General features: G+C 39.7%; 1 protein-coding gene across 1 annotated transcript; it reads right to left on the bottom strand.

Annotated features, from left to right (window-relative positions):
- Positions 1-4065: 4065 nt before the first annotated feature.
- Positions 4066-10718, bottom strand: LOC113023333 (beta-1,3-galactosyltransferase 1-like). The gene is made up of 2 exons (XM_026169353.1): positions 10504-10718; positions 4066-5448 (listed from the first exon to the last, which is right to left on the bottom strand). Exons 1-2 carry the CDS (start codon positions 10545-10547, stop codon positions 4347-4349), a joined length of 1146 nt encoding a protein of 381 aa, XP_026025138.1. The 5' UTR covers positions 10548-10718; the 3' UTR covers positions 4066-4346.
- Between the last annotated feature and the right edge of the window lie 4642 nt (positions 10719-15360).

Below are 15360 nucleotides of genomic sequence, written 5' to 3'. Positions count from 1 at the left end.
GATAGCTAAACAGACAATTCAACAGAATTGAACTACCGGGAAATGGTTATCTATAAGAGCTGTAGAGAAAAAAAATCCACCAAAAGCTGTTGCATAAGTACAAAATATCATCAGCCACAATGACGATGTCAGTGCTAACAAGCTTGCCACCAACAGATGCTTGTTAGCTGCCATTAGGCATTTGTTTAGTCTAAGTTAAAATGTTTCTATTTTTGACATGATATTTACAATTTGCAGGACATGTTGCAAATATCAGTCAACCATTGCAAATATCATTTCCAGTAAGTGTACCACTTGTTACTACAGCATAATAAATGAAATACTACATGGTGGTATCTGAATTCATGCAGTCTGTTTGTGTAGTTAGAGAGTGTGAGTCAATTGCAGTCTTCCAGTGAGTGAAGTTCAGCATCCTGACAGCCCGATGGACAAAGCTGTCTCTCAGTCTGTGTGTTCTGGCCCGGAGGCTCTTCAGTATCCTTCCTGATGGCAGCAAACTGAAGACGCTGCTGAAGGGATGAGTGGGGTCACCTGTAATGGAGACGACCTTCCAAATGAGGCAGGTGCATTGTCATTTTTTCCTGCAGAACCCAGTGCAGGAGTCATACCACACAGTGATGCAGCTGGTGAGGATACTCTCAACTGTGCCTCTGTAAAAGGTGCTCATAATGGGGGTTGAATCTCTTGTGCTTCTCAGTTTGCAGAGGAAGTAGAGTTGCTGTTGGTCTTCTCCACATTCAGGGACAAGTTGTTGTTGCTGTACCACTCTGCCAGATGGTTAACTTCACCCCTGTAGTAGATCTCGTCGTGGGTCAACAGAGTAAAGAGAAGGGTGCTCAACACACATCCTTGGGGAGCCCCCGTATTCAGTGTTCTTGGGCTGGAGTTGTTGCAGTCGACCCGTACTATCTGCTGTCTTCCTGTCAAGAAATCTAGCAGCCAGTTATACAGCAAGGTGCTGATCCCCAGCAGATCCAGTTTGTGAATGAGTTGCTGGGGAATGATGGTGTTGAATGCTGAACTGAAGTCTATGAACAGCACTCTGACATATGAGTCTCTAGTGTTGAGATGTGTGAGGGCTGAGTGAGGGGCAGTTGAAATTCCATCATCACTTGAGCGTTTTGACGAAAGAGATCATTTGATTTGATGCAGGACTAACCGTTCAAAGCACTTCATAATGATGGAGGTGAGTTTGACAGGACGGTAGTCCTTAAAGCAGGAGGTAGATGACTTCTTGGGTACAGTAATGATGGTGGAGGCTTTGAGGCATGTGGGAACGGCGGTACTGATTTTGGCAAGGGATCTCCACACACTGTCTGGGGATTGTGTCACCACGGTCTGCAGAGTGGGCTTGTAGTCTGTGATGGTTTGTATTCCTTGCCACTGCCTCCAAGTATCTCTGCTGTCGCTGAAGCTTTGCTGTAGCTGATGCCACGTGACAGGTTTGCCCTTGCTGTTCTTTTGCTCACCTAATTCCCGGCTCTGAAGGCTTGCATTTTTCAACTTTAGCAGCATTTAAACCTGACCTGTGAGCCATGGTTTCTGATTGGCCCGGACAGTGATAGTCCTGGTGTCACGACCTGCAGGATCGGCAAGGTGCTGATCAGAATCTCTCCACTCCTAGCCCTCCTTCTCTTCTCTTTTTTCCTCTCTCTCCCCCTCTCTCCTTCTCTGCCCTGTTTTGCAGGGGCAGAACTCATGGCGGCTTCACGCCCTCGGTCCACACCTTCCTGGATTGGGAACACCTGGACCTCATCAGACCAACTGGTATATTAGAAGGAGGAGATCAGCTGTTCAACGCTGGATTGCTGTGAAGGCTCTAGTCAGTACACGTCTAGCTCAAGTTTCCTGTGCCTCCGTCTCAGAGACTTAACGAGTGTTTCTTTGTTCCTAGAGTCCCCGTGTTTCCCCGTGTGGAGTGTGGAAGGAGTGACTGGTCGCTAGCGGAGAAGAGAGAGGTTGAACTGAGCGCGTGTGTGATTTCCCCGTTTTCCCTGGACCCCTGCCCCTCACGTCTTGTATATAGCACTAACCCCGCACTGTCTGTACATACACTTGGTGAAGATCTGTAATAAACAATCTCTGTTTAAACGCTACTCATGAGTCCTGCAAGTGGTTCCTCTAAGCAACCGGTGACACCTGGTCTCTGTGACATCATCGATGCATTTTGGGATGTAGGCAGTAACAGTTTCTGTATATTCCTGAAAGTCTGCGGTGTTGTCGTGTGTAGCAACCTGTGGTGGAAAAGCAGTCTTGCAGTGCCTCTGAGTACCCTTCTGGCCACACCTGTACCTGCTTACGAACTGGTTTGGTGACTTTGACCAGGGGCCTGTGGGAACCCATGACACACCTAGGTTTCTGCCTGTACTGACCCTTATGCAAAATAGGTGGAATTAAGACACAGTTCCAAAAGCAAACACAACTGATCAGTGCTGAGAGTGGTCCTGTTGCTGAGGTTGGGGTGATCCTGTAATCTCTTATGAACTACCTCCAACGCTTCTATGACTGGGATGCAAGTGAAGACAGATGTAACATCTCTCTCTCACTGTACATGTACTGTTTATAAAATTAGGGAAACATAACCTGCACAAACAAAATAATTTGCAGGACAAATGTTTGACATCAATTTTGTTCGATTTGAAGAAGGTAGGGGGGCAACTTCACTCACATGTGTTTATAAGGTTGGGGAAACCTGCAGTCAGCTGAGACTGAAGAAGTCACTTGGATGAGTGACGAAACGTTTCTCCAACAGAATCAACCTTTTGGAATTTACTTACCTGGATGATTAAGCACGCATCAAGACCAGCTGATCATTGATCAGTTTCATGATTGAAGTAGTAACAGGAGAGCGAGGGTGAGAGAATTTGAGAAGAAGAGGCAGCTGACAGCGTAAAGACGCAGAATAACTCCAGCTTTGTGTCTTCTTCCATTCTAGCTGACGTCCAGGACAAACTGTGTTCTTTTTCAGCTCCGTACGAAGTGCGTAATAATTTCTCTGAATGCGGGGCTAAACTTGGTTTATATCTGACCCAGATAGACTGCAGGTCATAACTTCTTACCTGAAGTTCAGTTCACCTGATACTCGGACTGGCAGCTGCCTCGGGTCTCTCCTCCTCCTGCCTCCACTCTCCCTCATCCACCTGCTGGCCTCTGTGGCAGCTCCGCCACAGCCACCAAAAATTTGGTTACTGAGTTACTTTTACATATCGGCCAGCATCTGGCCAATCCACCACCTTTCATTGTTTATACCATAAAAAAAAAATTTTTAAAAACGAAAAATCGCCATCGGCCCACCGGTATGCCCGATGGCCAGTCCAGCTATGATGTGGCCATTACATTTTTGGTTGTCTAGACCAAATCACTAAATTTTGCTCTACAAGGGCCTGATATCAACTTATGAGGACATTATACTGCCTCTGTTTCATCAAAATTTAAAACAAATATCCTCATATGTGGCTCTCATTTTTCTCAGAAACAAAAATTCAGTTTAAAAAAAATCTGGTAATTCTTTGTTTTTACATTCATCGGATCCCAATATGCCCAAATACCAAAGAGAAATTAAAAATGCATGCCATGGAAGAGTTTGGGTCTTAGGAGGTTAAGATGTGCAGTGAAACTTGGCTGTTTTGAGTCTTTGCTGTCTGTGTGTCTTATTTCTTGTGGGAGAGATAAGGACACAATGGGAACATAACAGATGTATGCAATGAGAGATGAATACAATTGAAATAAAGAAATAGTCTAAAAGAATTGAAATTGCTTTGCAGATTAAAACAATCTGAGGCACTATAGAGAAATATGGATTCTGTAACTAGTATCTTTCTGTATGTCAGAAACTGTCCTCTAAGGGCTTTTAAGGATCCCAGATTTGCCAGTGATAGAAAACAAAACAGGACAGTGCTCTACTGTGGTATTATCATAGACTCTAGTATGTGAATGGCGTTTCTCACAACATTCAAGAGAACACTGAAAGGTTGAGGTTTTGGAAAAACATATTCATTACATTCAAATGAATAAGAACAGTCCATTTAATTAAATGTACTTTAATATGTAAAATAAACCTTATAATCTTTTAAAATATTTACACCTTTCATTAGCAGTCAATTTAATGTTTAACCCCAGCTGTATTATTTGTAAACGCATTTAAGTAACCTCAGCATTCTCACATAATAATCACACATGTAAAAGTGCACCCCAATGAGACCTGGTAAACCTATAAAACCTTGAAGCAATTGTTCACCTTCACCTTTCCAAACAAGTAACTCTAAATCACATTTAAAAAAATAAATAACTTCGGTAGTTTATAACAATCTATAAATACATTAAAACTCTAGCATAAAGCTAAGGTGTTAAGGACAAGGTGGCCCAGGCTTTTTCAGGTCTGTCCAATAATCCAGCAGCTGTTTAGAAGAACCAAGAATGTATGTAATGACCTTGGAAAATTCACAGCGATTATATGCATAGTTATAGGCCTTGAACTGGGAGGGTGTTGGTGGTGCTGTGAGGGCAAGTCCAAGCTTTTTCATGCACATCCCAATATAAGCATCCTCAATGTTAAAGGGTTTGACTGACTTTGACATTTCCACATATTTCTCTGGAAGATCATTAGAAAAGACATATCCCATACCCAGTGTGTAGGTCGGGTATTCAGGCTCTGGATACAATTCCTCAGGCACATACCACTTGGAGTTCTTGGAACGAATGACTGGTCTGTTCCACATAAGCATCCCTGTCAGGTAGTTGGTCTTGGGGATGCCCGGCTGTTTTAGCATGATTACTAGATTGTCAACATTCAGAAACATGTCAGAGTCAATCTTCATGGCATAGGCTGCTGCAGGGCAGTGTGTACTTAGCCAGTCCATGATCACCATGGTTTTGATTGTTAGGTTTAGATAACTGTCTGTGAAGTCACTCTGGATCAGATCATGGTGCTGCAAATTTTCCTGTTTGAGCTTCTCAACATCATCTTCTCTAGAGACACCCAACATAAATAAAGTGAGTACCACCTCACCCTGAACTATGTTTTCTTTGCCCCATGTCTGGCGGATCGCGTCCCGAGCTGCCACATTTTTTGGTTCCACTGGAACCATGAGAACCAGGAATGGGATCTTGTTCTTGCAAACCTCTGTGTTATCCATAAGAAAATGGTAGTTGCGTGGATAGGCTTGGTGGTACTGGAGGGAGGTAGATCGCACAGTCGAAGGTTCAGTGGTTTTGTTTAAAATAACTTTGTTTTTGGGATGAATGCGGTAAGCAGGTGCATTAACCCTACTGTTCTGGTTTAAAAACCACTGGTATTGTTCCTGCAGTGGGAAGCTCTGCCATAGTGACAGCGGGCGGCTGGACAGGGTGTAACACAAGCCTAAGGCCAAAACACAAAATAGAAGCAGGAGCTGAAACCAGGAATGAAATAAGATCTTCTTCTGTGGAAAGATGCTCTGGACAAGTTCCCTAAAAAGACAAGAAAGATAAAAGTGGTGAGTTATATCACCTTTCTTTGCCATTGTTAACAAAGTGTACAGCTTCACAACATTTGAGTTAGAGCTGAAAATCTCTAAGCTCACTGATACTGAAGATTTATGCTTCAGTGGGAAATCTGCCTCATATCAACACTCCTCTGAAATCCTGCGCTATAACCTATAGAACAACTTGATATGCACCTCCTTAATGATGTAAGTACAATCCAGGTGAACACAGCCCACAGCTATTGTGTTCAGCCTCTTTAGTACTGCCAATTTCTGTTGAATGTTTCCAGCTACTTTTTTGAATTTATCAGTGAAAGATTAACAATCATTACCTCAGTATAGGGAACAATATTTATAGCATCAATATAAGGACTCACAAATGGCAACAAATTCCTGGAGGCAGATAATACAGTCATGATAACACTTGAAAAACAGGCCATTTCTTTGTTTCATCAGAAGTCACTTTGACCTTTGTTGGAAAACGATTGTTTGCGCAGGTTTTATCAAAGGGTCTATAAAGATTTTCCACATTTTTTTTTTGTAATGATATCACTGAAACTGAGTCACAGATGCCTGTTTAGATTATTTTCTGTCACCAATGCCTTGTGTGAAACTTTTTCTGAGGTTTTCTCTCTGAGCTATTGAACTTGTTATTACCTGTAGGGCTTCATATTTTGTTTATTAAATGTGTGTTGTGAAATTTGCATTTGAGTTCTCATCTCTGCACTCCACACTTTGTGACATCTAATGGTGACCATAGGTGGAAAGTTACAAAGTACAAATACCTACGTTATTCTACTTTAGTAGAAATTTTAGGATTCTGTACTTTATTTGAGTATTTTAATTTCTGACAACTTTTTTCTTTACTCTCTACATTTTTACATAAATATTTATGCTTTCCACTTCTTATATTTTCTAACAGACTTGTTACTTCGGGAATTTAAGTGGGGGAAAGGAGTGTAGGTCTAAGTATGTTGTGTTTGTGATACATCTGAATCTAGTGCTACAGAAGGGGGGGAAGCATGAAAGGAGTGGCATTTTTTAAGTGTTAGGTCATTTCAAATGTAATGTTTCTATCAGCTAGACAAACATCAACAATCACACAAACTGTTTGTCTGCATTTTGTCACACAGTGTGTTGCCAGGTAAAGGTTCAGCTGCTGTATTTCCAGGGAAAGAAAAGAGAGAGCACTAACTTCACTCAGAGATGGAGAAAGATGTAGGAAAACAGAAAGAACAGGAGAGGAAGATGAGAGGTTATATTTAAAGGTAAGGGCAAATTAACTGCAAATTTAAAGCTTACATATGATGTCATCATTATCAATCACATTGATAAATTACGTATATTATCACATGTTTTATATATAAAGCTAAGCTGTGCTAACTCCTGTTAGCTGTTATTCAAATGTTGCATGTTAGTGGGTAGTTATATTATGTATATAAATATATAGCTTAATTTGAATTGGTGTGGTGGATTCACAGTAAAGCACTGTGTTGGATTGGTGCACAGTGCAGCATAGGGATGGGTATCGTTTAGGTTTTATCCGATACCAGTCCCAATCCGGTACTTTTGAAATGGTGCCAGTGCTTAAACGGTGCTCGAACCGGTGCTTAAAGAATCAAGAACACAAACTTTGTCCAAAACCTCTCATGTTTGGCCTTTTCTGCAGCTATAGGGGATTTATGGTATCACTCTTGGCTGGAAGCAGTGCTTAAACAATGGAAAAAACACAAACTTTATCCAAAAACCTCTCATGTTTAGCTGTTTCCCACATTTTCTTTGGTCATTTTAGCCTTTTTGGCCAGGGTGAAGGGAGTATCTGCCATCAAACAAGAAGACAGCCACATGTAACTACGACAGTGTTTGCTAGTTCACCTTACATGCATTAATTTATTAACGTGGTTACACACGAACAACATTAAGCTACTGACCCAGAGAAGAACGGCTGCTGCTGCCATCATCATCCGTCATCATTTCTGCTACACTGGCAGGGCTAGGGGCCAGGACTCTCCTCTTTGGGTTCATGTTGCTAACTCCGGGTCCGATAACAGGCACCACACCCGCGGTAGATGTGCTCAGTGTGAGGTCCTGCAGCAAGCTATCAAATACGGCGCATTTCTCGGCTTTTAAAAAAATGCTATGCGTCACCAGGTGTTTCATCAGATTCGAGGTGTTACCTCCTTTGCACAGTATCACCGTATCAACATAATACCACTTGTTGCAGGCTGCTGAGTTTGCATCTTTTGCTGTGAAGTACAGCCAGACTTTGACCGCTTCACCTTGGGCATTTTTAATCTGTAGCTCTGCTCTAAAAGAACGTACGTACCTTGGCCCGCCTACTACGCTTGCAAAGGTAAAATGATTGGCTAGAATCCAAAGTGTATGACATCTCAGGAAAAAAAAGCACCAAAAATGTGTGCTGCTTTTCGGTCTGGTTACTACCGTTTATGTCAGAACCGGTGCCGGTACCCATCCCTAGTGCAACAGAGCTGAATTAGCATTTAATCTGACTGGAGTATTTTTAAACCTAGGTATCTCTATTTCTACTTAAGTAAAGAAAGTCTGTGCTTTTGCTACTTCTGAGGTTGACGCAGTTTCCAAATTACTTCAGAAATTATTTCTAGTATTGTTATAGTAGTGTTAATGGTGATCTGGAGGAAGGAATCAAAAGGTATTTTTCTGCCTCCTCAACATTTTTATTTAATGTATGCTGCGTGACAATGGATGCCATCTATCAACTGGAGTTGATAATTTAACACTTATTAATGCTAACTAGGTGTTAAGAGTTTATATACTAACTCTCAGAGTATTCTAGTTTAACTACATAAGAGATCTTCTAATTAATTCTTAAAAGTTTGAATTTTACTCTTCTGAACTTCTAGAAATTCCTTTGGAAATAAACATGTATTACAAAGAGGCAATGGTTTTTGAAAAACATTTATTTTTGAACTGTGCACTACAATTTCAAAACATTTTCTGAAACATGTAACAATATGGAGCAATGTACATGTTCTCACTTTCATTAGAATATTGTTTATCAAATGCTCTGACATAGATAAATGCAACAGCATGCTCATTGTTCTTTTCTTCAATGGAGGAAGTGATGAATGTCCTCCATTCATCACTTCTGCTTTCCCCCATATTCCACCTTCACAAGCATATCCTGTGTGGAGATTCAATAAAAATTAGTTGTGCACTAATTAATTGCACAAATAATCTGGTAATCAATTGAAGCACAGTAAAAAAAAAAATCATTTTTGAGCTGTAACTTGTATTTAAAGGCAATATTCTACCCGAACATGTTTGTTGAAATGGTGCTCTCTCAAACAACTGAAGAACACAGACAACAGTTAATGGTGAACTAAATTTAAAAACTCAATCTTTTTCATTTTTACCTAAACCGTGTGCACAAAACTCTGGAGGGATCTAAACATACAACCCAGTCAGGACGTCTGCAACTGCTGTTTGCTCGGTTGTTTTTTGTGGGAGATCGTTTTCAGGCTTGAAGTAGCACCATTATACCAACATTTCACAATCTAGATATTGTTTTAGGTGTATTTAAGTTAACCAAAAACCTGACTGAAAATTCATATGCAAGCTTTTTTTCAAGGCTGTACTATTTGCCCGCAGACAATATATTTCAGCTAGCTAAAACAGATTATTATGCTATCAGCGAGCAACATGGCTAATGCCTTTCACACAGCTTTGTCTCAACTCCAAAAAGCCACAGAAGTAAAAGCTCATAATAATAATTGAAACAATCTCACAAAAAAACGACTTACCAAGCATAGCAAACAACTCAGAAATATGTAGAGCAAAATGTTCTGAAACGGCTTCACTTCAGCTTGGATCAGAATCTGTGGTACTGCGGGCGGAGTCTGTGAATTTACTCTATTAGTGTCATAGCCCCTCTAGGAGTTCGGAGTTAAGAGGTCAAGAGTTAATGTTAACATTGTAACACCTCCAGATTTGACATAGAAACACTCATTTTTAACACTCGATTTTAACTACTATCATTTTACACCTCAGAGTTACATTAAAAGAATGTGACTCTACTTAGAGTAAAATTAACTCTACTTTTGCAAGAAGTCTACTAACACCAAAACATTTGACACTTTTGAATTTGCTGTGGCCTATAATCCTATACGATTAAACACTGGTTTCTGTTTCACCAAACCTGTTTGCCTCACTCCACAGCAGTAGAGCCACACCAGCTTGACTCGTTTTCTTTTCTCAAGTAATACTGCTCATATCTGTAATTCTAATTCCCCAAAAGTTTTCCATTGTACTTAAGTCAAGCCAAGTGGATAGTAAAGACTCCGTATGCGCAGCATTGGAGTTCAGGGAATGTTTTATTTGCACACTGCCTTTTGTATTTTATTATTTATTTTGTTCTGTCAGACAGACTGATTAAACAAATTGCATTTTAATAGTCTACCCATTGTGTTCACTATGTTTTGTTATACTGATGTGTATACAAACTTGCCATGAAAAATCAGTTAGATGCAAGTCACCAATCATTAATCATCAATCATTTCCTGCTCAGAACAAGACGGTCAACTTTGTCTAACTTACCAGGAAGAACAATAGCGTTAACACACCATCAACAATAAAACACACAAAAGACGTTAAATAACATCTTTAAAAATGTTAGTTTTCGTTTGTTTGTTAGTTTTGTTTTGTTTTCTAATCATTCATTGACACCGAAACTGTTTCTTGCTTTTAAATAAGTTGAAAGTGACTTCAATTAATGAGTTTTGTCTGTCAGGTATCCAGTATTCAAGTAGAGAAAATGTATAGCTTATATTATCGCATAAGTCAGCTTCTCCCCGAACGCTAACATTTAAGTTTAATCAGTTAAACTTTTTAATACTGATCTTGTCACTTTTTTCATCACAAAAAATGGAATCAAATATGAATGAAAGCTAAAGAATAGCGACTAATGCGTCCCAGAATGATGAATTCAGAGCCTTTACATGCTGCTGCTTTTCAGGAAACCAAAGCTGAGTTTTGGTTTGGAAGCAGTTTGATAAGTTCTTACCTCTTCGTTCCATTTGCACCTGAGCCAGTGTCGGAATCCCCCATGATCGGCCCCGATCCTTCTTTTCGTGATTCCTTGTTCTCTTTCTTTCTTCTTCGCTTCAGCCACAAAATCCAGCGATTATTTATTTAAGTGGCTCACTTAAGGTGTTCTATCCATTAATGTTTCCAGATAAATGAATGAAGCGACTTCTTTTTGTCTTTTTCCTTTCATTGTGTGTGATATAGGATAAGTGAGAGAAGGAGGGAGGCGCAGGAGGAGACTGGGGAGGGAGAAAAGGGGGAGGAGAGAGACGGGACGGGACGGGGGGGGGGGGGGGGGAATTATAGTTTGTAATTTTCCCCTAATTAGAACCAGCTCATCTTTCCACTCAAGTTAACTGTAATCTGAAAATTTACTGCATGTGGTCTTTTATGGTATTAAAATGGATGTCTATGGGAGTAGGAAGGGTCTTAACCACAAAAATTGTGCGCATGGGAGGAGACGCATTCTTTTTAATATTGAAGGAGTCAGCCGAGTATTGACAACTTTTACGCACAGCACTCTACACCCTAACCCTCTACACCGGCACTGTCAACTGCCTTTTAACGGCTGAGGTGCTGTGGTTCCTACCCTAACCCCAGCCACCAAGAAGCCCGGAGAACTACTCTCTTGTAATTTCTTTAACACTACATAAAGAAATTTCAAGAAAGCTTGCCTAAGACAGCTCGGGCTGTGTTGAAGACTTAAGGTTAAAATCGGGTCGCGAATACCTAAATAAACATTGACTTCAAAGCATCTTTGAATTGCACAACTATTCTTTTGTGTATGTTCTATTTGTTTGAACACTAGTGTTTGTTCAGTACAAGGGCGTAGATTTGGTTTTGGCATTGTTGGGGACGGAACCACCGAACCCTGCCCTGTTTCTTTTTTTTTCTTTTCGTCTTTGCTTCTTAATAAAAAAAAAGGAGAAATATACTTGCCTACATATGTTATTCTACATGCTTTTAAACCATTTAAAATTACAATTCATAGTTTTATATGGGAATTATATAATGTTAAGTTACTATTAAACAAATGACTGACTAAGTATTTTATACTTTAGTTTACTTCAACCATATTCCATATAAATCAGATATCATACAAAAATAAAAAATACCTTAAAATACAGTCATGACAATAAAAGAATATGACTTTAAGGACTTAACAACATTACTTCAGTTATACTACACCAACATCTCTTATACATTAGCACTAAGGGAACGCACTGAATGACCTGGTGGTTTTTGTCCATAAAACTACTCGTCTAAGATTACCACAAAGTAAAAGATCTCTCAGCAAAATTATGCAACATTTTAGGCACACTATTGCCCCGATCAAATCAGTGAGCTGGGATGTTTTACTCTAAACATGAACTACTGTTACAGCAACAGACATGGACTACTAGTTGTAATCTGGAAAAGGTCACCTTCTATTTGTTCTCCCGTAAATTTTTTACAGCGCTGTTAATTCAATCTTGCAGGCCTTCTTAGAACAAAAATGAGAAAAAGAGAGCCGATTAGTAGCTCATCCAAGCACAAAACAAAATCACCTGCCAGGTTTTCTCTAAGTGCACTGTCACAATGTTAAAGGGCCCCGTTATACACTGAAAAAAAGGGATTGGCCAACTCTTGGATTTACGTAAGCATCTTGCGTGTATTTAACATAAGTGCCTCATGCTTTAAAGTTAAGTGTAATTATATAGTGTAGAAACTACATGATATGCAGAGAGGCTAGATTAAATTGTTCATATCATGTTCGAGTGAAGTAAGTCAATAACTTACTGCGACACCACACGGGATTTCAGTCTCGCACGCTTTGGATTGTGGTTTCAGGAAGGCATCCATCTCAGTCAAATCGAGCAGCCGCCTCTAAGTAAATTGGGTGGTTGTTGCATTAAAAAAGTCTAACTTGTAATTTAAACACAATAATTTCATGTTTCTATGAATGTAATTAAATCATGAAGAATCTGTACGAAATTCAACAACTTAATTTGTTCTTGTTGAGACGACCTGATACAATCTAGTAAGAGTGGTTAGTTGCTGAACTCATGAAATTCACAAGATCGCACAAGATTTCAAACTGCAGGAAAACCACTGGAGTTATAAGAGGCAGACAACTACACACACACCACATGTATGCTATTGCTATTTATTGTGGTTTAACCTGTCAAGGACAAAAACGTACAAAAGAATTCTGCATCAAGCCTTGAAATCATAGCTTTCCTACTTTTGTTAAGTCTGGATTGGTGGCGTGGTGGTTAGTGCTGTTGCTTCACATTAAGAAGGTCCTGGGTTCAAATCCACAATCTGACTAGTTTGCACTGGGTTCTCTCAGGGTATTCTGTTTTTTGTCCCAGAGTTAAAAGTCAAGCAGTTGTTAGAATTAGGTTAATTGGTGATTCTAAATTACCTGTGAATGTAAGTGCAAATGGTGGTTTGTGATAGACTTGTGAGCTGTCCTGCCTTGTAACCTATCACTTCAGGGTTATTTCCCAGCCCCCCTGCACCAGAATAAGGTTAGGAGGATGGTAGCTATTGTAGATCCATTCAATTTTTATGGTAACCAGGATCTAGACTTTGTTGAACATTATGTAATATGAAGACAACATGTAGTATTTAAGTGACCAAGTAGTACTGGGGTAAAAGTTATTGAATAGTGTTAAAATAAAATGACAAAATTGTGAAGGATTAAAATATTCCAAGAGCTCAACTTACATCATCTGAACATGTTTCAATCGTGTTTTATGAACACAAAATGCACATGGTTATTACATATGAAAAAGCTGTGTTGATTTAACTCAATTGTTTAAGTTTTTGCCAAAGCAAGAAATTTGTGTGCAACCAATGTCCACTATTGAATCAAGTAAATTCAACATGGCCTTTTGTTCAGTGTAGACATGTCCATGGTGGAGAGTCCCAGATATAAACCTAGTGGGAGTAACCCCCCACAGAGAGACAAAAGGACCCCCTGATGATCCTCTAATCGCCTGAGCCAAGGTGTGAAACTGGGTGTGGGTCCCAATCAGCCAGAGTTTCGGGTGTGTTCATTGTGAAACCTGGCCCCACCTTATCATGCGAATTCCTGAGGTCAGATGGCCCAGGATGTGAGTGGGCGTTAAGGCGTCTGGGAAGGGATTTCAAAACTGGATTATAGATGGCAGAGAGTTGGTGTCGTAAACCCCGCCTCTGTTCAAAGATGGTCGCTCACAGTGGACATAGTCAACTGACATAATTTCACCTAAATACACAGAAAATCTTGTTAAACGCCACACAGTTTGCACACTATTGATATTCTCATTAAGCCTTTTCTAAAGACGTTATAACAACCTATCATCCCTAAATACTAAATTTCTTTTCCAAATTTGGACTACTGCACTTAGTCACAGACCCGACCACTTTATTTAACTATCCTGTATGTTACCAAGCCTTTCTTCTCACACAGTCACAGTGTCTCTTTCAGTGCAAGCTTCACTCATCCAGTCAGACAGGAAACCCAAGTAGCACGTGGGAGCAGTATGCATCACATACAGCACTGCGTGTATTTGTATGAAATGCTGGTTTGTAGCCTCGCTACCAAACCAGCATTTCATCTCCGAGGAAGTTATCCCAGAGAGAGGTAAAGCAAGTGTGTAAGTTCATCTCTGAATGTTTGTAAAGCATTCCCACGTTAAGCTTAACAACCGATATATGGAGCGACTGCCTCTTCTCTCCCCCTCCCTCTTCTTGCTGCTACTTCAATCGTGAAACTGCTTAATGATCAGCTGATCGGCTTTTCTGTCACGAGTCCGTCTCTCTTGTTTGTTTTTCGCCCACTTCGCACCAGAAAGAGGAAACCAGCGGCTGAACAACAGCAGCACATTTAAGCTTGATAAGCTGTTGTTAGAATTTATTTAATATTACTTTCTACTCGAGGATCTTTTTCTACATAGCTGACAGCTGGTAACTGTGCAGGGGCGGATCTAGCAAAGTTTAGCCAGGGGGGCCGATAGGGCATTAACAGGGAAAAGGGGCACAAAGACATACTTTTCTTTCTTATTCTCATTTAAAATGTCTAGCTTTTAATAAATAATTATCTGAATCTTACACCCAAAGTTTTAATCTGATGTAAAATGTATAGAAGTTCATTACTGTCTGCTGTTAAGTCTAATATACCCTAGTAAGCTATATTACTTTTTCCTCTGGGAAGATACCATCTGTGCAGTCTGCAGTTCTGTTGAAGAAAGGTGTTGAATCTATTTAATTATTCTTGAAAAATAATTGATTTCTGTGCATTTTTTTTTCACACTGCATCAAATTAAAGTTGATTACGTCGATTAAGCATCATGAGGTGGAGGGTGGTTCCCTATTTTATTTTATTTTTTGCTGGGAGTTTGCAACCCTATTAGTTAGGTTGCTTAATATTTCTGCTAAGTACTCTTTAAAATACCAGAATAGGAAGGATGGAGTAGGTTTAAGTTTATTAGATTGATCAGTATTGCTGAACTATGAAATATTTTGGGTGCAGTGTATTTTTTACACACAGGTATAACAGAATAGCTTTAGTGTTGTCTATTTAAACTTGAGTATGAATTTATACAAAATGCAGCAAGATATTTAAAAAACTGTTTTATTGATTAAAAAACACTGTGTCAGATTCATATCGGTATCGGCAGATATCCAAATTTATGATATCGTATCGGACATAAAAAAGTGGTATCGTGCCATCTCTAATTTAAACATTACCACATTATTGAATTATCTTATTTTATTTCTACAGCAATCACTTGTTTTGATCAATCTGTACAAGAGCACTTCTAATTCAGTATTCTAAAAACTACTTTAAGCTTTAATCGCTTTT

This window comes from Astatotilapia calliptera, chromosome 6, assembly GCF_900246225.1.
Source record: "Astatotilapia calliptera chromosome 6, fAstCal1.2, whole genome shotgun sequence".
Taxonomy (NCBI): Eukaryota; Metazoa; Chordata; class Actinopteri; order Cichliformes; family Cichlidae; genus Astatotilapia; species Astatotilapia calliptera.
This window is presented reverse-complemented; position numbering and strand designations above follow the sequence as displayed.